The 24,248-nt window shown below is 42.8% G+C and overlaps 1 protein-coding gene across 4 annotated transcripts in view; it reads right to left on the reverse strand.

Moving 5' to 3' along the window:
* Window positions 1–4,249: 4,249 nt before the first annotated feature.
* LOC112233644 (SAP30-binding protein-like) overlaps window positions 4,250–24,248 on the reverse strand; it is a 43,251-nt gene continuing 23,252 nt past the window's right edge. The window contains exons 5-10 of one of the 4 annotated variants that reach the window (XM_042306063.1): window positions 13,188–13,276; window positions 7,587–7,678; window positions 7,356–7,468; window positions 7,178–7,236; window positions 5,467–5,554; window positions 4,250–5,205 (exon numbers count right to left, since the gene is read on the reverse strand). In XM_042306063.1, the coding sequence (XP_042161997.1) occupies window positions 5,027–5,205; window positions 5,467–5,554; window positions 7,178–7,236; window positions 7,356–7,468; window positions 7,587–7,678; window positions 13,188–13,276 (620 nt within the window). In that variant the 3' untranslated portion in view covers window positions 4,250–5,026. Of the gene's footprint in view, window positions 5,209–5,466; window positions 5,555–7,132; window positions 7,237–7,355; window positions 7,469–7,586; window positions 7,679–13,187; window positions 13,277–24,248 lie in introns of all 4 variants that reach the window. The other 3 variants (XM_042306062.1, XM_042306061.1, XM_042306060.1) reach the window with 3 other exon arrangements.

A 24,248-nucleotide genomic window follows, 5' to 3' on the forward strand; every position in this document is an offset into this window, starting at 1 on the left:
GAGATCTTTCTTTATCTGGATGTGTACTTTTATCAAAATCTGAAGGTCCAGATGAGTTTATACCTCCCTTGCCTTGGATGTTCCTCTGTCAGTAACTAAAATTGTTGATACTAAATTATTTAACTTCATATGGAGGAATAAACCTTATTATTTAATAAAAGCGGTACTATGTAGCACCAAAGGTGAGGGAGGGTTGAATGCTCTGGATATTAAAACCTCTAATATAATATTTAAGATTAAATGGAAACAAAACTATTTAAGAAATAAGGATTGCATTTGGAATATCATCCCTAATTTAATATTCCAACAGATTGGTTTTCTAGAATTCTTACTCAAATGTAACTTTGATTTGGGTAAAATCCCTATTAAACTTGCAAACTTTCATAAACAAGTACTTCTAACATGGAACCTCATGTACAAACACAATTTTTCCCCACATAGGTCTACAACCTGGAATAATTAAAGACATAATACAAAAACAAGTCTTTATTTTCCAGAACTGGTTTGACAACAGTATTATTTGGGTTAAACAATTATTGAATATTGATGGACAACTATATGATTATCCAGAACTTATTAGAACACACAATGTTACATTCACTCCTGAGGAGTATCAACTTGTTGTTAGAGCTGTCCCTAAAGGTACTATTCTTCTTTTAGGGGAATGTAACAATACTCCAAGTGCAACTGTTGAGGATTTTGTAGCCTCAATACAATTAGAAGGAATTGACATTTTAAACTACAAATGTAATAACATGTATATAAGGAAACTATGTCAATATGTTACTATTCCCTCTGCTAAAATGTACTGGAATGCAGCCCTAGGACAAGTGAACTGGAACAAAGTTCCGTTATTGTCTGGTAAATATTGTATATCTAATAAGGTGAAAGAAGTATCATACAAACTCATTCATAGAATCTACCCTGTAAAGACCTTTATTATACACAGATTTAAAATAGCTATTGATAACAAATGTGTATTTTGTGGGTGTGACCCAGAAACTCTTGACCATTTATTTTGGGACTGTTCTTATGTCAGAAGATTTTGGTGTGAGTTAGAAGATTTTATTTTAAAAGAAACAACTATTAATGTTAATTTGAAAGACTCGGATATTATGTTTGATTTTGATTCAAATGATATGGACCCTGATTTAACTTTCATTGTTCATTTGTTTCTCTGTCATGGAAGATTCTTTGTCCATAAAATGAGGTGGGCAGAGCACAAACCCCTCTTCACATTATTTAAGATAGAATTTAAATATTATATTGAAATGATCAGTAAATGTAAAAACAAAAAAGCAATATGCACCCTAAAAGTATTTAACAAATAGAAAAGGAATCTTGATATGTAACACCCCTGTCTGTTAGGTTTATGTACTCTTGTTTCTATAGTTCTGTTTTTTGGATTTGTTGTGTTCAAAATAAAAACTTAAAATAAAAACAATAAAAAAGGAATATTATCTTGCATAGAACACATGAAAACAAGCCAACTAGGTAAATATGTCAACTATTATAACTACGGAGTTTTCGGATTTTGTTTTAATAACATTACACGTCAAAAATAGTAGCAAATAGTACTTGGCCTACCAACTGGGTACTGGAGAAGACCCAAGAAGTCTACTGGTAAAATGCACGAGGGGGTACTTCAGTGGTAGGCCTATTGCAGGCAGAGCTAAATTCAGTTGTTGGTAAACTAACCGAAAAAGGTTGGGTACCACTGGCCTAAACCATGCTTGAAACTCCGGTTGTAAAACTGCATTTGTAAAACAATGCCACATGCGCAATTGAAGGATTATATAAAAAAGTGATAAAGTATATAGGCTTTCAATTACTGTGCCAAGAGCTACAGTAGGCTATACTGCTGTCTGAGTTGAGCGCCGCTGTGGTGCGCATTATATACTATTTGATTCCCTTCATCTAAATATCGGAGTGTCATCAACAATCATGCATGTCAATTCAGTGCACGCAGCTTAACAGAGAAATTAAACTCAGTAAAAAAAGAAACGTCCCTTTTTTAGGACCCTGTCTTTCAAAGATAATTTGTAAAAATCAAAATAACTTCACAGATGTTCATTGTAAAGGGTTTAAACACTGTTTCCCATGCTTGTTTAATGAACCAAAAACAATTAATGGACATGCACCTGTGGATCAGTCGTTAAGACACTAACAGCTTATAGACGGAAGGCAATTAAGGTCACAGTTATGAAAAATTAGGACACTAAAGTGGCCTTTCTACTGACTCTGAAAAGCACCAAAAGAAAGATGCCCAGGGTCCCTGCTCATCTGCGTGAACATGCCATAGGCAAGCTGAAAGGAGGCATGAGGACTGCAGATGTGGCCAGCCAGGGCAATAAATTGCAATGTCTGTACCGTGAGACGCCTAAGACAGCGATAAAGGGAGACAGGACGGACAGCTGATCATTCTCGCAGTGGCAGACCACGTGTAACAACACCTGCACAGGATCGGTACATCCGAACATCACACCTGCGGGACAGGTACAGGATGGCAACAACTGCCCGAGTTACACCAGGAATGCACAATCCCTCCATCAGTGCTCAGATTGTCCGCAATAGGCTGGACTGAGGGCTTGTAGGCCTGTTGTAAGGCAGGTCCTCACCAGACATCACCGGCAACAACGTCGCCTATGGGCACAAACCCACCGTTGCTGGACCAAACAGGACTGGCAAAAAGTGCTCTTCGCTGACAAGTCACGGTTTTGTCTCACCAGGGGTGATGGCCAGATTTGCGTTTACCGTCAAAGGAATGAGCATTACACCGAGGCCTGTACTCTGGAGCGGGATCGATTTGAAGGTGGAGGGTCCATCATGGACTGGGGCGGTGTAATACATCATCGTACTGAGCTTGTTGTCATTGCGGGCAATCTCATCGCTGTGCGTTACAGGGAAGACATCCTCCTCCCTCATGTGGTACCCTTCCTGCAGGCTAATCCTGACATGACCCTCCAGCATGACAATGCCACCAGCCATATTGCTCATTCTGTGCGTGATTTCCTGCAAGCCAGGAATGTCAGTGTTCTGCCATGGCCAGCGAAGAGCTCGGATATCAATCCCATTGACCACGTCTGGGACCTGTTGGATCGGAGGGTGAGAGCTAGAGCCATTCCCCCCAGAAATGTCTGGGAACTTGTCGGTGCCTTGGTGGAAGAGTGGGGTAATATCTCACAGCAACAACTGGCAAATCTGGTGCAGTCCATGAGGAGATGCACTGCAGTACTTAATGCAGCTAGTGGCCACACCAGAAACTGACTGTTACTTTTGATTTTGACCCCCCCCCCTGTTCAGGGACAAATTATTCAATTTCTGTTCGTCACATGTCTGTGGAATTTGTTCAGTTTACGTCCCAGTTGTTGAATCTTATGTTCATACAAATATTTACACATGTTAAGTTTGCTGAAAATAAACACATTTGACAGTGAGAGGACGTTTCTTTTTTTGTTGAGTTTGCAACATTTGAGAATACATTTATTTGGGAATACTTTTCGTAAACAGACATGTTTCTAGACACGCTTGTCTGTTTAAGGCTGTCATCTCCAAACCAGCCCGGATGTACAGATCTCAAAAACGACCTCTCCAAAAACCTTGACAGATATCCTTCGCAGTTACAAAGAACTTTGACCCCTGGGATATGGTGGTGGTTGACAAGCCCTCAAGTCTATTGGTGATATGGGGATCTGTTGAGTGTAAGCTGATCTAACTGACTTCCTCTAGTAGACGACTCCGATTCTGAACTTTGACCTCCAACTGTGCTTCAGAAGACTGCGGGGCGGTGTGTTATCGTTCCTGCTGGATGGAATTAAAGTCCGATAAAGAGAGGGATAAAAGATAAGGAAGAGGTGAAGGATGGATGTAAATCACAACCGCACCTGGCCACATAAATTCCCAAAGTGCACAGAAATAGATGGACGGAAAGAGGGGGAGAGAGAGAACGTGGGTAGTGGATAGAAAAGAGACAGAAGGGGAACATTTAAAGAGAGGAGAGCGAATGAAAGGGAGACAGCGAGGCAGAAATTCCTCTGGCCAGATTCAGGCCAGTGGCTGCAGTCAATAGATCTGGAACGCAATAACACACAATAACATTCCTTCATTTCCTGGACAGAACATTCAAAGCTTTATCCAGAGAACAGCATGAAAATAATTGTATGATCAAATACTACTTACATCTTATGTATAAATTACAGTTTATGTTGAACCCAAGACGACCGAACAAGAATGGACACACACACTCCAATTGAAAAGGCAGTATGACGTTTGTTTTATTTACCATCCTATCATCATCATCATCATCAGTGATATGTACATTTGTAAAAAATATTTCCGCTAAGCTCTTTGAATAGGCCATTGAAAATGAGACAAGAAACGTTGATGCCAATGTCCACAGTCTGTCCAGTAGATGGTCAAAACACAGAACATAGGAAATAGCACAAATATACACTGTGGGTAGAAAGGAAATGATGTTATAGAGCCCAAAACTAATAGTAATATATACTGTACCATAACAGGTGGGTTGATACTGTAAGAAACCATTTTACAGGAGGATGGAATAAAGAAACTAACTCAAGTTTCAGTCAAGAGGCTAGCAGGTTATGCCATAACTAGGCTACTTTCTAGGTAGGGTGGTTTTCCCCATGGATAGTCTTTAGCTAACATCAAAACACTTTCTTGTCGACAGAAAAGAAAAAAAAAAACAGATCAATGCATAACTTCAACAGGGTGCTGACTGGAGAGCTGGATGAAAAAGGGACCTTATGTTGATATCAATGCAGAAATGACAGAAAAATTGTCTCATTGAATCTCAAGTCAGGCTTGAGTCCTTTGACCAAATGTTGTAGATCCAATCCCAGAGACCGACGGCAGTAGAGATGCAGAGGTTCATGTGACATCCATATTGTCTGAAGACATTCTTTCACTCTCCCTCTTTTTGCATTTAGTAATACAACCATACAGCTCAATGCGCACGCACGCGCACGCACACACACACACACACACTTCCTCTCCCCATGCCGGTTCACTGCTTAGCTTTCTTCTGGATGGTGCCAACGGCGGAGATGACTGTGGTCTTGGTTCCGCTGGCGGTGGTTGTCACGGACACCACCCCTGGCAGGGTTGCCGTGGTAGTGAGCAGTGCGGGCTGGGCCAGGGTCACGGGCACTGCAGAGTCCCACTTACTCTTCCTCTTCTGAGCCTCTGCTGGGGGTGGAGAGAGGCGGGAGAGAGAGAGAAAGTGAACGGGAGAGAAAGGGAACCAGATATACTCTATAATCTTGACCTTTTTCTCTTTCAGGAAGGTCACAACCTAAAATCAGCCAGGGATGATAATGTTTCTATGGAGTGTGGGGGGCTCATCTCTCTGCCAGTGACAGTAGAAGAGGTGTTGGTGGTGATAGCTGTCTAGGGGTTGGGGCTAGGGGTTGATTTGGAACACAGTTGTGTGTGATGTGAGTGTACCTGTAGCTGTGGTAGTAGCTGTATTGGTGGTGGGAACTGCTGCATTGGTGGGGATTGTCCCTTTCTTAGTGCCCGTCACAAACTCAATCTAGGAGAGGAGAGAGGAGACAAAATACTTCACCATACTCATACTGCAGAGGGCTGAGCGGAGCCAGGCTGGGTTGTGCTGACATTGTGTTGTGATGAGCCTTAATCTCTTGGCAGGACACTTCTCTGGAAGTGTGTGGAGAGAATAAACTAGAGGCTGCTGGTGGCAACATGCCCCTGACACACAGACTGATAAAAGAGAACGGCCCGTTCTATGATTGGTAAAACAGTAAAGGAGAGGAGTAAACGTACGTACAGGGTTGGCAAAGCTATTTTCTCTGAACAGGTACACTACATAACCAAAAGTATGTAGACACCCCTTCAAATGAGTGGTTTCGGCTATATCAGCCACACCCATTGCTGACGGGGAAAATAAATAAATCGAGCACACCGCCATGCAATCTCCATAGACAAACAGTGGCAGTAGAATGGCCTGTACTGAAGAGCTCAGTGACTTAACGTGGTACCGTCATAGGATACCACCTTTCCAACAAGTCAGTTCATCAAATTTCTGTCCCGCTAGAACTGCCGTGGTCAACTGTAAGTGCTGATATTGTAAAGTGGAAATGTCAAAGAGCAACAACTGCTCAGCCGCAAAGTGGTAGGCCACACAAGCTCACAGAATGGGACAGCCGAGTGCTGAAGCACGCAGTGCCTAAAAAATAGTCTGTCCTCAGGTACAACACTCACTACCAAGTTCCAAACGGCCTCTAGAAGCAACGTCAGCACAATAACTGTTCATCAAGAGCTTCATGAAATAGGGTTCCATGGCCGTGGAGCTGCACACGATGTAAAGCATCGGCTGGAGTGTTGTTAAGCTTGCCACCATTGGTCTCTGAAACAGTGGAAACGCGTTCTCTGGAGTGATGAATCACGTTTCACCATCTGGCAGTCCGACGGATGAATCTGGGTTTGGCGGATGCCAGGAGAACACTACCTGCCCGAATGCATAGTGCCAACTGTAGAGTTTGATGGAGGAGGAATAATGGTCTGGGGCTGTTTTTCATGGTTCGGGTTATGTCCCTTAGTTCCAGTGAATGGAAATCTTAACAGTACAGCTTACGATTACATTCTAGACAATTCTGTGCTTCCAACTTTGTGGTAACACTTTGGGGAAGGCCCTTTCCTGTTTCAGCAGAAATGTACATACAGAAATGTTTTTTTGAGATCGGTGTAGAGGAACTTGACTGGGCTGCACAGAGCCCTGACCTCAACCCCATCGAATACATTTCAGATTGAATTGTCACGCTGATTGCGAGCCAGGCCTAATCGCCCAACCTCAGTGCCTGACCTCACAAATGCTCATGGCTGAAAGAAAGCAAGTCCTCGCAGCAATGTTCCAACATCTAGTGGAAAGCCTTCCCAAAAGAGCGGAGGGGACCAGCAGCAAAGGGGGGACCAACTCCATATTAATGCCCATGATTTTGGAATGAGATGTTCAACTTGGATGTCCACATACTTTTGGCCATGTAGTGAATATGTTTTAAACAGAGGTTGGGGATGGGGTTAAGAGGAGAGCAGGCATGGTTTTGTTTTGTGTGTGGGGGGGTGAAAACGTGTGTATTGGAATTCAGGTTACCTCAGGTCCCCTCTTCAAGTCAATAAAAGCGCCCGTGTCCCTCACCTTCGTCCTGTCCTTCTTGGCTTTCTCCAGTTTATCCATCTCTACCTTCTGAGCTTTGGCTGCAGGGAGGGAATGAAAACAGTTCAGCTGATAGGACTACCACAGACAGGCAAGCACATATAGCCACAAACAAGCACATATGCCTGTCCGCACACATTCACACCAATGACTTTCTTACCCAGTGCCTCATAGTAAGAGTCCTCTGACCAGCCATGAGGATCAAACATGTCTTTAGGGTAGTTGGTTCCCAGTTCATCAATGCCACAGAACTGAATGAGTTTCTCATAGATACTGCAAAGACACACATTGACATGTCAACGAAAGGATCTGGAAAAGCATCCCACGTATGATCGACGTGGTCATAACTCTTGTGTGTGTGTGTGTGGCATGAATTAGTGTGTGTGTGTACCTGGGATTCCTGAACTCTTTCTTCTTCTGAATGTGGTTGTTTGTGTCAAAGTCTCCATGTAGATTCTTTTCATACAGCTTCTGGATCTTCTCCTGTTGACAGAAAACCAACATATCTGATCAGTATAACATAAGAGTCAAATCCCCACTAGTATAGTTTTTTACGACAAGCACTTTGTTCGTCTGTTGTGATGTGTATGTATCACAAGCCTAGATATATCAGTAAAGCCAGGTGCAGTTGTCCATAACTGGAATTGAACTTGCGACCTCCGGCCTCCAAACCTACCAGAGTATGAACAGCACAAAATGACTGGTCAATTGGTAGAGAGGCGTAACAAGTTAGCTTAGCCCCTACAGTGTGTTAACTGATGCGAAACATGGCAGCTGAACTTGGCAAAGGCTGAAGCCAGGGTCTTTACTCCAGTCTTGACCCATACAGAACCAGTCAAAAGTTTGGACACACCTGCTCACTCCAGGGTTCTTCTTCATTTGTACTATTTTCTACAATGTAGAATAATAGTGAAGACATCAAAACTAAATGAAATAACAAATATGGAATCATTCAGTAACCAATAAAGTGTTAAACAATCAAAATATATTTGAGATTCTTCAAAGTAGCCACCCTTTGCCTTGATGACAGCTTTGCATACTCTTGGCATTCTGGTGTACAGAAGATGGTCTTTTACCAAATAGGGATAAGTCCATATTATGGCAAGAAAAGCTCAAATAAGTAAAAAGAAACAGCAGTCCATCATTACTTTAAGACATGAAGGAACTTTAAACTTTTCTTCAAGTGCAGTCGCAAAAAACATAAAGCACTATGATGAAACTGGCTCTCATGAGGACCGCCACAGGAAAGGAAGACCCAAAGTTACCTCCGCACTCTTAACCAGTATTGCTACCACACCATTCTGCAGCGATACGACATCCCACCTGGGTTGCGCATAGTGGGACTATCATGTGTTTTTCAACAGGACAATGACCCAACACACCTCCATGCTGTGTAAGGTCTATTAAACCAAGATGAGAGTCATGGAGTTCTGCATCAGATGACCTGGCCTCCACAATCACCCAACCTCAACCCAATTGAGACGGTTTGGACCGCAGAGTGAAGGAAAAACAGCCAACAAGTGCTCAGCATATGTGGGAACTCCTTCAAGACTGTTGGAAAAGGATTCCAGGTGAAGATGGTTGAGGCAAAGGGTGGCTACTTTGAAGAAACTAAAATATATTTTTGATTTGTTTAACACTTAGTTGGTTGCTACATGACTCCATATATGTTATTTCATAGTTTTGATGTCATCACTATTATTCTACATTGTAGAAAATAAAAGAGAAACCCTTGAATGAGTAGGTGTCCAAACGTCTGACTGGTACTGTATATCTGACTGACAGGGCTCTGAATGGAGCCATTGTGTGTCTGCAGTTTCTGAGACCTCAGAGCAATATTTGGCAACCAGGCTCCTGGTAGACGCAGGAAGCTGGGCCTGTCAACTGGAGCCAGGGGTATCCACAATGATAAATTAGCCTTAAAACGGACAAGATGGAGGATTTGAATGTTTTTGCACTACTGCATCTACAGTAACAACTGTTCAATTCAATTAGGCCAAATAGTAGGACAACAGTATTGTGATGTTTATTTTTTGAGATACAATGGTAATAATGAGGGCCAGTACAATAATGAGGCATACTAAAACAATACAGACCACACCCTGGCTACTCATTGGCCTGAGTCTTAACTGTCCCCAGCCCTTCCTGTGTGTGCTGGTGTTAGTTGCAGCCTGAGGCAAGGTAGTGATTCATCAATGATTCACCTGATAGAGGGGTAATTAAGAGAAGGGAAAGGATATACCTCGTCAGTTGCACAACTGATTTAATTCCTCCCAAAATGTGTCTTCTAAATTTAACCCAACCCCTCTGAATCAGAGGTGCGGGCTGCCTTCAGTCGACTCGTCAGCTCCCGGGGAACAGTTGTGGGTTAACTGCCTTGCTCAAGGACAGAACGGAATATTTGAAGCAGCAACCTTTTGGTTACTGGTCCAACGCTCTGAACCGTTAGCCTATTAAGTAGGTGTGTGCGCACACCAAGCAATGCTATAAAGTGCTGAGCTGTTCACTCACCAAAACATTCATCTTCACCTGCCTCAACACCTACATTTACTGATCTAAGTGTTGCATATTTCTCCCTCATGGTTAGTGTTAAGATTTGGGAAGGATATGCTGATCCTAGATCTGTGCATGATGGCAATGTCTACCGAGAATGCCAACTTATTTCTGAGGAAAACCTTGGACCAGTGTAAGGATTGAGGGACCGTATCTAGAGGGATGGAATGTTGATTGACAGAGAGCTGACCACTGAGTTGTTTTGTCTGTCTCTTCCTACATGTTGATGTTATTCTCCCACTGGAGGATTCTGCTCTTCAACAGTCTGGAACATTCTTGAACATTTACCAACAACTGCAGAACACTGCTCGTCTGGCAGCTGGCATTGAACTCTTCTCAGACTTTGGCAGGAGGGGCATTTTACAACCTAGAAACCAATATCTCAGACACACACCTTATCTGTTCTCATACCCTGCCAATTTCAGTACATCATACACTTACAGTGAGGGAAATAAGTATTTGATGCCTTGCTGATTTTGTACGTTTGCTCCCTCCACATATTTTCTATGGGATTAAGGTCTGAAGACTGGCTAGGCCACTCCAGGACCTTAATGTGCTTCTTCTTGAGCAACTCCTTTGTTGCCTTGGCCGTGTGTTTTGGGTCATTTGTCATGCTGGTATACCCATCCACGACCCATTTTCAATGCCCTGGATGAGGGAAGGAGGTTCTCACCCAAGATTTGACGGTACACATGGCCCCGTCCATCGTCCCTTTGATGCGGTGAAGTTATCCTGTCCCCTTAGCAGAAAAACACCCCCAAAGCATAATGTTTCCACCTCCACGTTTGACAGTGGGGATGGTATTCTTGGGGTCATAGGCAGCATTCCTCCTCCTCCAAACACGGTGAGTTGAGGCCAATGAGCTCAATTTTGGTCTCATCTGACCACAACACTTTCACCCAGTTGTCCTCTGAATCATTCAGATGTTCATTGGCAAACTTCAGACGGGCATGTATATGTACTTTCTGGAGCAGGGAGACCTTGCGGGCACTGCAGGATTTCAGTCCTTCACAGCATAGTGTGTTACCAATTGTTTTCTTGGTGACTATGGTCCCAGCTGCCTTGAGATCATCGACAAGATCCTCTCGTGTAGTTCTGGGCTGATTCCTCACCGTTGTCATGGTCATTGTAACTCCACGAGATCTTGCATGGAGCCCCAGGCCGAGGGATATTGACAGTTCTTTTGTGTTTCTTCCATTTGCGAATAATCGCACCAACTGTTGTCACCTTCTCACCAAGCTGCTTGGCGATGGTCTTGTAGCCCATTCCAGCCTTGTGTAGGTCTACAATCTTGTCCCTGACATCCTTGGAGAGCTCTTTGGTCTTGGCCATGGTGGAGAGTTTGGAATCTGATTGATTGCTTCTGTGGACAGGTGTATTTTATACAGGTAACAAGCTGAGATTAGGAGCACTCCCTTTAAGAGTGTGCTCCTAATCTCAGCTCATTACCTGTATAAAAGACACCTGGGAGCCAGAAATCTCTCTGATTGAGAGGGGGGGTCAAATAATTATTTCCCTCATTAAAATCAAATCAATTTATAACATTTGAGTTTTTCTGGAATGTTTTGTTGTTATTCTGTCTCTCACTGTTCAAATAAACCTACCATTAAAATGATAGACTGATCATTTCTTTGTCAGTGGGCAAACATACAAAATCAGCAGGGGATCAAATACTTTTTTCCCTCACCGTATCTGTCTGCTAGGGGTGTAACTGTACACATGTTCATACCAAACCTTTCGGTACGTGGACCTTGGTTCAGTCCGCATTGTGACACTGAATGAACACATTAATAATATATCCCCAAAATAAAAACACAAGGCCTACAGGCTCTGCCTACGCTGCAGTGTATGCCTCAAGTAAATTTGAGCATTATTTTTTTTTGTTCCGGCCATTCCGTTAAAACTAGAGCCTATGCACACTTTGTAATCACAATTCTAATCTTACTTGGCGCATTTCAAACGGTCCTTTTGTGGAACTAGCTCTGTACGATGGCGAGTGGTGGGGTCGATAAACCAGGATGATTTTCCATCATTTAAATCTCCAGTTTGGGAACATTTTTGGCTTCCCAGTAGATTACAATGGCGATGGACAGAGTGAGTATGTCACCGTTGCTCAATAAGAATAACCTATGCCAGTGGTTTCCAACTCCAGTCCTCAAGTACCCCTGACAGTACACACTTATTGTTGCCCAAGACAAGAACACCTGATTCAACTGGTCAACTAATCATCAAACCCTCAATGAGTTGAAGCCGGTGTTTATTGTCTGGGGCTACAACAACGTGTGCTGTTGGTGGTACTAGAGGACTGGAGTAGGGAACCACTGGCCTATGCAGCGGCCAACACCTCAAGCATGTTTTTATGCCAACATCACCCCAGTATTCCTACCACCGGAGCAAGACGGAAACGCAAAAAAAAATAAACTTAGTCTCCCCTCTTCATTCAAGCAGCCCTTCGTGGCCAATTCTGACTGGGCCAAAGAAATTACAAGAGCGATCGGTATGTTTATAGCCATGGATATGCGCCCACTCACAGCCATTGAGAGGAATAGGGGGTTTCAGCACCTCGTGAAAGTGCTCGAGCCACGTTACCAACTTCACCCACCCGCACCCATTTCAGCAAACTACGCACTCTATAGAAGCCAACTAAAGCTGAAGTTGTCAATGAATTGGCTAATGCAGCCTGCGTTGCGATGGATGGACCTCCAGGGCTACAGTGAGCTGCTTGACAGTGACAGCCCATCATTTTACACCGGAGTGGGAAATGAGAAGTACGTGCTACAGACACACGCTCCTGTTACGAGTCACACAAGTGTGCAGAATGTATCTTTTTGTAAGAAAACATTATAGCATAAGTCTATACAAGGTCTAAGCCATGTTTACATATTGATTTCACACATATATTGCACATAGTGCTGTTGCGTAATCGTGTGTTTTCAATTAAGAAAATGCAAAGTGTTATTCCTGATGGTGCTCTCATCAGGCATTATATGACTCATGATCATGTGTGGAATCAGCAATAAACACTTTGGATTTTCTTAAATAAACTCAAATTAACTACAGTTTTCCCCCGCTGTGCCGAAACCGAACCGTGAACCAAAACCGTAATAGCGACCGAACCGTGGGTTTGGTGAGCCGTTACACCCTTGCTGTCCTCCCTCCAGTAGTCTGCTACTTGTTGACAGAGAGCTTACCGTGTCACTGCTGACTATGGTGGTACTGCAGGCCAGGGTGACAAATGTGAAAGTGATGGTTGTTTAGACCAGGTGACCAGACCAGTTTAGACAGAGGAATTTCACAGGTATGTAAGATGTGCAAGAGTGGTGGTGACATAGCACAGGCAAGTTCAGGTGAGTCGAAATACGGTTAAGTAGAGATACAGTACATAACTCAAAGGTAAGTAGGGGTGTGAGTGGAAGACAAAGCCCAGGTGTGTGTGTACCTGTAGGTGACTGGAGCAGCGTCCTGGTGGTTCAGGGGGAATCCGGATCTTGTCGGGTGACATGTTCCTCACTTTCTCTGAGAACAGAGCTGGGGCGTAGATACAGAGAGAAACAACCAATCAGAGGAGCAGACGACAGACAGATAGAGATGCTTTATAGAAGCCTTAGAACCTTCTAGCAGCTACTTCTTTATCTTTAGAAGTGAACCCAGAAATTATGTCTGTAAAGTCAGTGAGTGTTGAATCAACATGTTTGGTGCATTCCTAAGCTGACAGTTGTTCTGTGTGTGTGTGTGTGTGTATTTGTTTGTTTGTTCGGAGCATCTGGTCCTGGTACGAGACCTAGGCACCACACCCAGTCAGGGAGTGTCTGTTGGGGCCTGTGAAGAGAAACAAGGCTCCCCTTTTTTCAACTCTTCTCAACTCTTCCGTTCTTTCTCTGACTCCAGGCCAGGCATTCTTCAGTGTCACAAGAGCCTCCTCAGCGGGAGAGTATTTTACAGTCACTCAGCACCGTCAATCTAATAAGGCTTTAAATCAGAGGTGTTGAACTCATTTTGCCCCGGGGGCCGCATTCATTCGTCAACGAGCTCCGGAGGGCCAAACTGAAAATTGGTTATATATTCTCACTGTCAAAATTTGCTAAACATTGTCCTCTATCTATTGTTTTTGGAACTGTCGATGCTCCTTGACTGTCTAGTGATTATTAGCAACCTGGACAGTCAAACTATGAATGTCGGTCTACTGACTGTGCACCGTGACCCAGAAACCAACCTGATCTCATAGTTTCCAGTTGGATTTGGCGTAACTTCTAATTTAGACCCATGTGGTTACATGGCTCAAGAAATTTTAGGAATATAGGTCCATTATCATTTCTTCACAGTTTCAATTTGGTTTAAGTCATTTTAAAAAGTATATAGAGTTCATTTCCCCCTGGATCCGGCCCACATGTGTCACCCCTGGTTTAAAACGGTTGAGAAAAAAATAAATAAATAAATTGCACGTACACTTCACATGTGAGAACAGTTAAGTGGGGTCCTTTAGCCTGTATTGTAGGTCACATACAGTATGTTGTGTAGTGAAGCAGCTCCTCCACGCACCAAACACACTCCACTTCAGTCCTTACAGGTAGTGTTCTCTCTCCCTCTCTACTCGTCTCCCTCTTCTTTTACTTGTTTTGTTTGATGCCCAGGTAGAACCAAAAGAAACCCCCCCCACACGACCCTGCTTGACCCTACCCTTGCCGCTCCATTCTGCCTTGTGTCTACAGGTGAGAGGGGTATGACACTCCTACAGGGAGGAGTGGCTAACTGAGCAAGTACACACACTTGCACAGACAGGGGTCCACGCACACTCACTAGAGTAAACAGAAAGAAACCATAACAGAGTAAATGATGTACTCAGTGACAAGCACACACTAAACACAAATATTGCACTTGGCTGCATGAACACTTATGAACAATAGAAAATACCATGGCCTGGGGGTGGGGAAAAACCTGACCAGGCACGTCAGACGAGTCAAGGGCCCTAGAATGCTGCTTTCCATGAAGACAGGCTGCCATGTGTGTGTGTGCAGCAACAGGCACATAGCAGACATACTGTACAGTGATAGTGGTCCGAATTAGGGTTGAATATCAGGAACTCGTTACCAAGATTGATCACCCAAAACCACTCGCCGGAAGACATAACTGCGAGAAACCGGTCAATTTAAATAAATTATTTATATGAACAGCATGGCCTGAAATGGAACTTAAATTATATGTGATGTCTAAATCTGGCTTCTCTGTGGGCCTTCTCTTTGCATGATGAATCATCAACGCTCAGGGTGGGGACAGACAGCCCATCTCAATATGGAGCGCAGATCACAACACATGTAGACCCATCATCTCATCATGGTAACTTTTTTGTTCTTGTGAAAGGAAGGACTACAATTGCTGCAGCATAGTCTATGCCACAGTAATATAAAGACAGAATGCGTGTCTAATTTACACATCTCCATCTGGTTTTGGGAGGTCGCCTTATTTTAAAAAATCAATCAAATGTATTTATAACGCCCTTTTTTACATCAGCAGATGTCACAAAGTGCTAGTGGTAAAGATGTCATTTTTTCCAATTGCAGCTGCAGAGTTTTAAAATAGCCCATCACTCAAATATTGCTGGTTGAAAATCAGTGAACGCACAAGCACTCTCTCGCAGCCTCTCCCTCTCCCTCTCTCACTTCCACCTAAAATAGATAATCCTGTTAAAGACTGATATATATATATAGCAAGTCTAGCCTACCTCTTTCAGGTAATACATTCAATGCACTATTAGCCTTATATTTAGCTAATGATTGACAGTTTACGCATAATAAGCTTCTAACTTATTGCTTGTCTCTTGAGCAATACGCACGCACCTGGCTTCTCTCCTTTAAAAACGCTCCTTAGCTCTTGGAGTCCCATGCAGGAAAATCTAGACGAGGACAGCTTGCTGGACATCGTTGTTTTTGTTAGCATTTCTTATACCAATAGACTATTAGAAAAGGGACACGAGCTCTTGTTTGCTGAATGTTAAATACAGCAGCCAATAGAACTCACGGGTAGTTTGAAAGAAGAGCTAACGTGTGATGGCACTAGGCTATTATATCTAGATCTATGTGTCTATGTTTTTCTGTCGTGCAATAGCCTAGATATCATATATGTATTGGATAATGGCACAATAATTTGGGCTTTTTCAGGCTTGGGCTCATTAAAGTTCTAGTGTAGGGCTCATAATGTATTTAATGTATGGCTCATCAGGCTCAGGTAGAATCAGGCTTGAATTTTCGATCAAAGCTCTAATCTATCTATATGCTTTTGAATGACACTTTCAGTTTTGGCAGGAAATACCAGGTTACCCAGGTGGAAAAGTGATTCATCATTCTAAAATACCAGGAAAATATTCAACCCTAGTCTGAAATAACAGCTCCCTCTAAACCACAAGAGGCCCCGCCCTGCATGATCACCTCTGACTAGGCCTGCCTCAAGCTACTTCTGAATAACAGTAGCTTGAACAAGGGTTTAATATAGCAAGATAAGAGTATTTTCTTTGGAAAATTAAAGCAACCGTGCGTTAATATGAACACATTTTTTTGGAAGATGTTCAAAGCTTTTAAAGCAATAAATCAAATCGTATGTCACATACACATGGTTAGCAGATGTTAATGAGAGTGTTGCGAAATGCTTGTGCTTCTAGTTCCGACAATGCAGTAATAACCAACGAGTAATCTAACCTAACAATTTCACAACAACTACCTTATACACACAAGTGTAAAGGGATGAAGAATATGTACATAAAAATATATAAATGAGTGATGGTACAGAACGGCATAGGCAAGATGCAGTAGATGGTATCGGTTATATGAGATGAGTAATGTAGGGTATGTAAACATTATATGAAGTGGCATTGTTTAAAGTGACTAGTGATACATTTTTCATCAATGTTTACATTATTAAAGTGTCTGGAGTTGAGTCAGTATGTTGGCAGCAGCCACTCAATGTTAGTGGTGGGTGTTTAACAGTCTGATGGCCTTGAGATAGAAGCTGTTTTTCAGTCTCTCGGTCCCTGCTTTGATGCACCTGTACCGACCTCGCCTTCTGGACGATAGCGGGGTGAACAGGCAGTGGCTCGGGTGGTTGTTATCCTTGATGATCTTTATGGCCTTCCTGTGACATCGGGTGGTGTAGGTGTCCTGGAGGGCAGGTAGTTTGCCCCGGTGATGCGTTGTGCAAACCTCACTACCCTCTGGAGAGCCTTACGGTTGTGGGCAGAGCAGTGGTGATACAGCCCGACAGGATGCTCTCGATTGTGCATCTGTAAAGGTTTGTGAGCGCTTTTGGTGACAAGCCGAATTTCTTCAGCCTCCTGAGGTTGAAGACGCGCTGCTGCGCCTTCTTCACCACGCTGTCTGTGTGGGTGGATCAATTCAGTTTGTCCATGATGTGTACGCCGAGGAACTTAAAACTTACTACCCTCTCCACTACTGTCCCGTCGATGTGGATAGAGGGGTGCTCCCTCTGCTGTTTCCTGAAGTCCACGATCATCTCCTTTGTCTGGTTTTGTTAAGTGTGAGGTTATTTTCCTGACATAACACTCCGAGGGCCCTACAGGAGAGGGCTCAGAACGCACCCTTGTGGGGCCCCAGTGATGAAGATCAGCGGGGTGGAGATGTTGTTACCTACCCTCACCCCTTGGGGGCGGCCCGTCAGGAAGTCCAGTACCCAGTTGCACAGGGCGGGGTGCGGGGTCGAGACCCAGGGTTACCTTAGCTTTCTTGGGAACAGGAACAATGGTGGCCCTCTTGAAGCATGTGGGAACAGCAGACTGGGATAAGGATTTATTGAATATGTCTGTAAACACACCCTCCAGCTGGTCTGCACATGCTCTAATATGGCAACTGCATGGGCTAGTCCAGAGTGTAGTCTATATTCAGCAGATACACACAGAGAAGCTGCAAAAATTGACATTGAAAGGCAGGCAGGCAGACAGTGAGACAAACCGGCATTGAGAAAGGCAGTGAGACATGTGGAGGTCACTGCCAGATGACCAGAGCGGAAGCCGACAGAGCTCAATGCTCATTCAACAGCCAGCCAGACAATTCAACTCCCACCATTAAACAGACAAAGCCCGTCTTCATGCTGCTTGCTGGCCTGGCACTGCGTGAGACCTTTAGACCAGAACTCTTTGACATTTCCTCCTAACAGAAGCCGACCCAGTGGAACAGAATGGGCCCAGGGATGGAATGTACAGTGACAGTCTCAGGCCATGATGATGAGTCACAGTTAAGACACTGGACAGTGGCTGTGTTTTTCAAAAAGCTTTTGTCAATTTCCCCGTCTGTTTTGTTGGAGTAATGTGGAGAAGGGGTGGGGTTGTACAGAGCATGTATGACATTCTATTTTGGCATTAGCAGGCTCTAGTATACACAGTAGAGGAAGTGAAGGTATGATGGGTACATGCTACTGTTTTATGGCCTAACACTGTAGGGCAGTGTGTATCAGCCAGGGCCACTCCCTGTTCTCTCCTGCCATCCTGCTGCTTTTGTTACACTCATATCCTGCCTGGCTCGGAGCATGCACGCACGCACGCACACACACACACACACACACGCACGCACACACACACACACACGCACACACACACACACACACGCACACGCACACTCCGTCAGCTAATGCTGCACCAACGCCCACCGCTTGTGTACCTGCAAATGAGTATAAGTTGACCACATGACTCACAGGCCCAACGGGTGTATGACCGTTTCCTGTGGCACATTTATAACCTGAATTACCCCGTCTGAAGACAAACAAAGACGTATTGTACTGCTCAGGGTTGGGCGATATTACGACAGCATCGTCTATCGCCGATGATTGATAGCCATCGTCGACTGTGAACTCGACTGGCGTTTTCGCAGTGCACAGCAGGGACAAGTGACACATTCCTATTTGCTTATAGACTATTTAAATAAAATATGTTATACAGTGGGGCAAAAAAGTATTTAGTCAGCCACCAATTGTGCAAGTTCTCCCACTTAAAAAGATGAGGCCTGTAATTTTCATCATAGGTACACTTCAATTATGACAGACAAAATGAGAAAAACAAATCCAGAAAATCACATTTGTAGGATTTTTAATTCATTTATTTGAAATGATGGTGGAAAATAAGTATTTTGTTATGTACCCTTTGTTGGCAATGACAGAGGTCAAACGTTTTCTGTAAGTCTTCACAAGGTTCACACACACTGTTGCTGGTATTTTGGCCCATTCCTCCATGCAGATCTCCTCTAGAGCAGTGATGTTTTGGGGCTGTTGCTGGGCAACACAGACTTTCAACTCCCTCCAAAGATTATCTATGGGGTTGAGATCGCCTTCGTTGCCTGGGCGGTGTGTTTGGGATCATTGTCATGCAGAAAGACCCAGCCACGTTTCATCTTCAATGCCCTTGCTGATGGAAGGAGGTTTTCACTCAAAATCTCACGATACATGGCCCCATTCATTCTTTCCTTTACACGGATCACTAGTCCTGGTCACTTTGCAGAAAAACAGCCCCAAAGCACGGATGTTTCCACCCCCATGCTTCACAGTAGGTATGGTGTTCTTTGGATGCAACTCAGCATTCTTTGTCCTCCAAACACAACGAGTTGAGTTTTTACCAAAAAGTTATATTTTGGTTTCATCTGACCATATGACATTCTCCCAATCTTCTTCTGGATCATCCAAATGCTCTCTAGCAAACTTCAGACGGGCCTGGACATGTACTGGCTTAAGCAGGGGGACACGTCTGGCACTGCAGGATTTGAGTCCCTGGCGGCGTAGTGCCTTACTGATGGTAGGCTTTGTTACTTTGGTCGCAGCTCTCTGCAGGTCATTCACTAGGTCCCCCGTGTGGTTCTGGGATTTTTGCTCACCGTTCTTGTGATCATTTTGACCCCACGGGGTGAGATCTTGCGTGGAGCCCCAGATCGAGGGAGATTATCAGTGGTCTTGTATGTCTTCCATTTCCTAATAATTGCTCCCACAGTTGATTTCTTCAAACCAAGCTGCTTACCTATTGCAGATTCAGTCTTCCCAGCCTGGTGCAGGTCTACAATTTTGTTTCTGGTGTCCTTTGACAGCTCTTTGGTCTTGGCCATAGTGGAGTTTGGAGTGTGACTGTTTGAGGTTGTGGACAGGTGTCTTTTATACTGATAACAAGTTCAAACAGGTGCCATTAATACAGGTCACGAGTGGAGGACAGAGGAGCCTCTTAAAGAAGAAGTTACAGGTCTGTGAGAGCCAGAAATCTTGCTTGTTTGTAGGTGACCAAATACTTATTTTCCACCATAATTTGCAAATAAATTCATTAAAAATCCTACAATGTGATTTTCTGGATTTTTTCCCCCTCATTTTGTCTGTCATAGTTGAAGTGTACATATGATTAAAATTACAGGCCTCTCATCTTTTTAAGTGGGAGAACTTGCACAATTGGTGGCTGACTAAATACTTTTTTGCCCCACTGTATACAGAACGCACAAGAAGAATGTAGGCCAGATAGAGTGGAGAATTAAACCAAAGCAGAACAAAAATGTCCAGTCAGAAAATATTGTTTCTCTCTCTCTGTCAATTGCATGGGCATTAGGCTATAGCCTAAAACTTTATTTGTTTTTAGTTTTTATAAAACAGACAATTCTTAGCTATCCTTTGTCTAGCGGTTTTAAAAAACGTTGGCAATATTCCCTTCTCTCTCCATTCGATAGGCTATGAATATGACTTTGGGCTACAGGCTAACGTTACGCTTTAAAACATTTTATACATGGCTTTTTCAACAATGAATGTAACAGAGTTCCATTTCAAAAAGTTGTTTGAATTGCCCCAAAAAATTAAGGTAGCCAGAGGACTAATAATGAGAGAGAACAAACAAAATCAATAGCCTATAGAAAAATCTAAGTTTAATCAGGTTTAAGCTTATTAAGAAATAAATTATCCATACGGGGTCGGGAAATCAAATTAAAATAAATCACCGCATGAGGTTGAAAACAGGGGTGTGAATGTTAAAACGAAATCGAATCCCTAACTGAAGCAGTGTTTTTTTCTCCACAAAATAATGCATTTATCAAGATCATTAAGGGACATATCCAAGGTAAAACAAATGAAAATGTACATAGTTTGCGGTCCTTTCAGCTGCTTGATGTGATTGTGTGTTAGCTTTAGTTGGCTAGCTAGCAAAGGAGAAATAGAGGATAGCTAGGCTAACGCTACAACTATCTTATTGACCCGACAAATCAGCTAGTTGTTGCCTATTAATAAAATATTAAATCCTTATTTTTTAAGTTCTTGTCTTTCGTCATTATTGGGCCTGTGCTAGCTAGCTACATGCCAAGGATTTGTTTAGCAAAGAAACGTGGAATGACCGAGTCAAAACATGAGAATATCATTAACGACCAGCCTATTTGGTTAGCAACTTCAGAACTAACTACTGGCTTTTGCCCAAACTATATAATTTGGTGGAAGGATGAAATAAACAGAATTTACTAATTTAGTTAATGAAAACATGTCATTAATCCTTTTTCTTTAAATATGTTGGCAACCACTTTATAAAAGCAAAAAGCAATATACAACTTAATGTTGGCAAGCATCCACACCAGCAGACCGTTTATCATTCGGCAGTACACCTGTCAATCAACGCATCCTACTGCACACTGTAGGCCTATTAATAAGGTGGTACACCACAGACCACTCTGAAATTGCCCCTGAGAATGACAATTATATTATCCCTTAAAGCTTTTAAGCAATTAACATAATGCGTACAGTACATTTATTTTAATTTCAGTAGCTAAATAAGGAGGTAGGCATATCAGTTCCAGCTAAAATTTGGATTAGAATCAGTCTCGCAGCAATAGATCTCCGCGGGCAGGATTCCTGCTGGCTCTTGCTCAGTGCATCAACATTCCATACGGCATGTTTGGAACAAAGCGCCTGGTAGGCCACGAAAACGATAGTTTCTCGAAATGTACACAATGTACACAAAAGATGACTGCTAAGTGGTAGTCCCTGTTCTCCTGCATTCTTGTTTTGATTTTACAAGTTAACGTGGTGGTTTGTTGGAGAGAAGAACGTCAAGGAAAGTTTAGCTAGCTAGCTGGCTAATTTTAGCTAGCTAATTTTAATTTTCTGGCTTATCCTCCATCGACATGGAAATTGGAACATTTTCATTTTTATCAGTTGTCGCTAGCGAACGTTTTGAAATTATGTTTAGTTAGACTTAATCTGAAATTGATTAAATAGTTCCCTCCACCTCATCAATCTACGCACAATACCCATAATGACAAAGCAAAAGTTTTTTTTAATGTTTGCGACTATTAAAACATTTAATATCACATTTACATACAGTACCAGTCAAAAGTTGACACCTAGTCATTCCAGGGTTTCTTTATTTGAACTATTTTCTACATTGTAGAATAATAGTGAAATCATCAAAAATATGACATAACACATGGAATCATGTAGTAACCAAAAAAAGTGTTCAACAAATCCAAATATATTTTATAATGGAGATTCTTCAAAGAAGCCAGCTTTGCACACGTTTGCCATTCTCTCTACCAATTTCACCTGGAATGCTTTTCCAACAGTCTTGGAGTTCCCACATATGCTGAGCACTTGTTGGCTGCTTTTCCTCACTCTGCAGTCCAACTCATCCCAAACCATCTCAATTGGGTTGAGGTTGGGTGATTGTGAAGGCCAGGTCATCTGATTCAGCACTCTCCTTGGTCAAATAGCCCTTATAAAGCCTGGAGGTGTGTTTTGAGTTCTTGTCCTGTTGAAAAACAAATGATAGTCCCACTAAGTGCAAACCAGATGGGATGGCGTATCGGTACAGAATCCTGTGGTAGACATGCTGGTTAAGTGTGCCTTGAATTCTAAATAAATCACTAATAGTGTCACCAGCAAAGCACCTCCCACACCACCTCCTCCATGCTTCACGGTGGGAACCACACATGCAGAGATCATCCGTTCACCCACACCGCGGTTGGAACCAAACATATAAAATTTGGACTCATCAGACCAAAGGACATATTTCCACCGGTCTAATGTCCATTGCTTGTGTTTCTTGGCTGAAGCAAGTCACTTCTAATTGGTGTCCTTTAATAGTGGTTTCTTTGCAGCAATTCAACCATGAAGGCCTGAACAGTTGTTTTGAGATGTGTCTGTTACTTGAACTCTGTGAAACATTTATTTGGGATGCAATCTGAAGTGCAGGACTCCAATCAAGTTGTAAAAACATCAATGATGATCAATGGAAACAGGATGCCCCGGACCTCAATTTTGAGTCTTGTAGCAAAGGGTCTGAATAGTTATACTTTTTTAATTAGCAAACATTTTTAAAAACCTGTTTTTGCTTTGTCATTATGGGTTAGTGTGTGTAGATTGATGAGGAAAAACATTTATTTAATCCATTTTAGAATAAGGCTGTAGTATAACAAAATGTGGAAAAAGGGAAGGGGTCTGAATACTTTCCGAATGCAGGAAGTGTGTGTGTGTAACATTTTACGCTAGACTAATTCTTGAAATGTGTACCCCCAATATGGTTGTGAAGATTTTCTTGATTCATCAGGGACCCTTGTATTTGTGTATTTTGTATTTGACAATAAGATACATTTAGCCTAATCCTGCCCCCCCTCAACACTCCTTACGTTACAACTTTCACCTGCCTTGTTCAATTTGATTCTCTTTTTTGCAGGAATCTTCTAGCTTGGATGGAAGGATGGAGGTGTGAACAAAGGGAAGGAGTACAGAAGTTATTCAGTCAGCTGACTAAGAAATGTAAAAAGCCTATGTTTTTCTCTATCTCTGTATGTCTGCCTGCCTGCCAGATTGCTGAAGGGAAACATAGTCAATGCTCGGCTAGTCTAATTTAGTCATGGTTTATCATGATTTGTCTATGTCTCTACAGTTCCTGAAACATGTCAATGACCCGATGCATGGTCTCTACAGCAGTGCTCGGCCACCCACTCTGTTACCTATTCTGCCAGATCCCAGGGAAAGGAGAGAGCAACAACCACTCCTTAAACCCATAGTCAAGTTGTGCAAAATGTATTTTCTTCTTCTGTTTGATGCTCAATGTGTATTGATCCCGATAAATTTATCCACAATGGCACACGCGTGCAGCCGGTTTGGGTTCCGTGTAATGCATCTTTCACATGATTTGCAACGGCCAAAGAGCTCTGCAATTCATCCTAGTTAACAGCCATTTGAGCCGTGACTCAAGTCTTTCATCATTATCACTTCAACCTTTACTCCAGTTTCAATAGACACAGCTACGACAAAAACAGCTCTGACTAGCTTGCCTAAGATAACAAACATTTCTAGTTCTGGTCAATCAAACACTCCCTAATTTCTGACCAGAAATGAGTTAGACCTGGGCTAGTGACTAACTACTTCCGTTGCCGACAGAGATGGCCGCCTCGCTTCGCGTTCCTAGGAAACTATGCAGTATTTTTTTTTTTTGTTATTTCTTACATTGGTACCCCAGGTAATCTTAGGTTTTATTACATACAGTCGGGAGGAA

This window comes from Oncorhynchus tshawytscha, linkage group LG25 (assembly GCF_018296145.1).
Source record: "Oncorhynchus tshawytscha isolate Ot180627B linkage group LG25, Otsh_v2.0, whole genome shotgun sequence".
NCBI classification, from domain to species: Eukaryota; Metazoa; Chordata; class Actinopteri; order Salmoniformes; family Salmonidae; genus Oncorhynchus; species Oncorhynchus tshawytscha.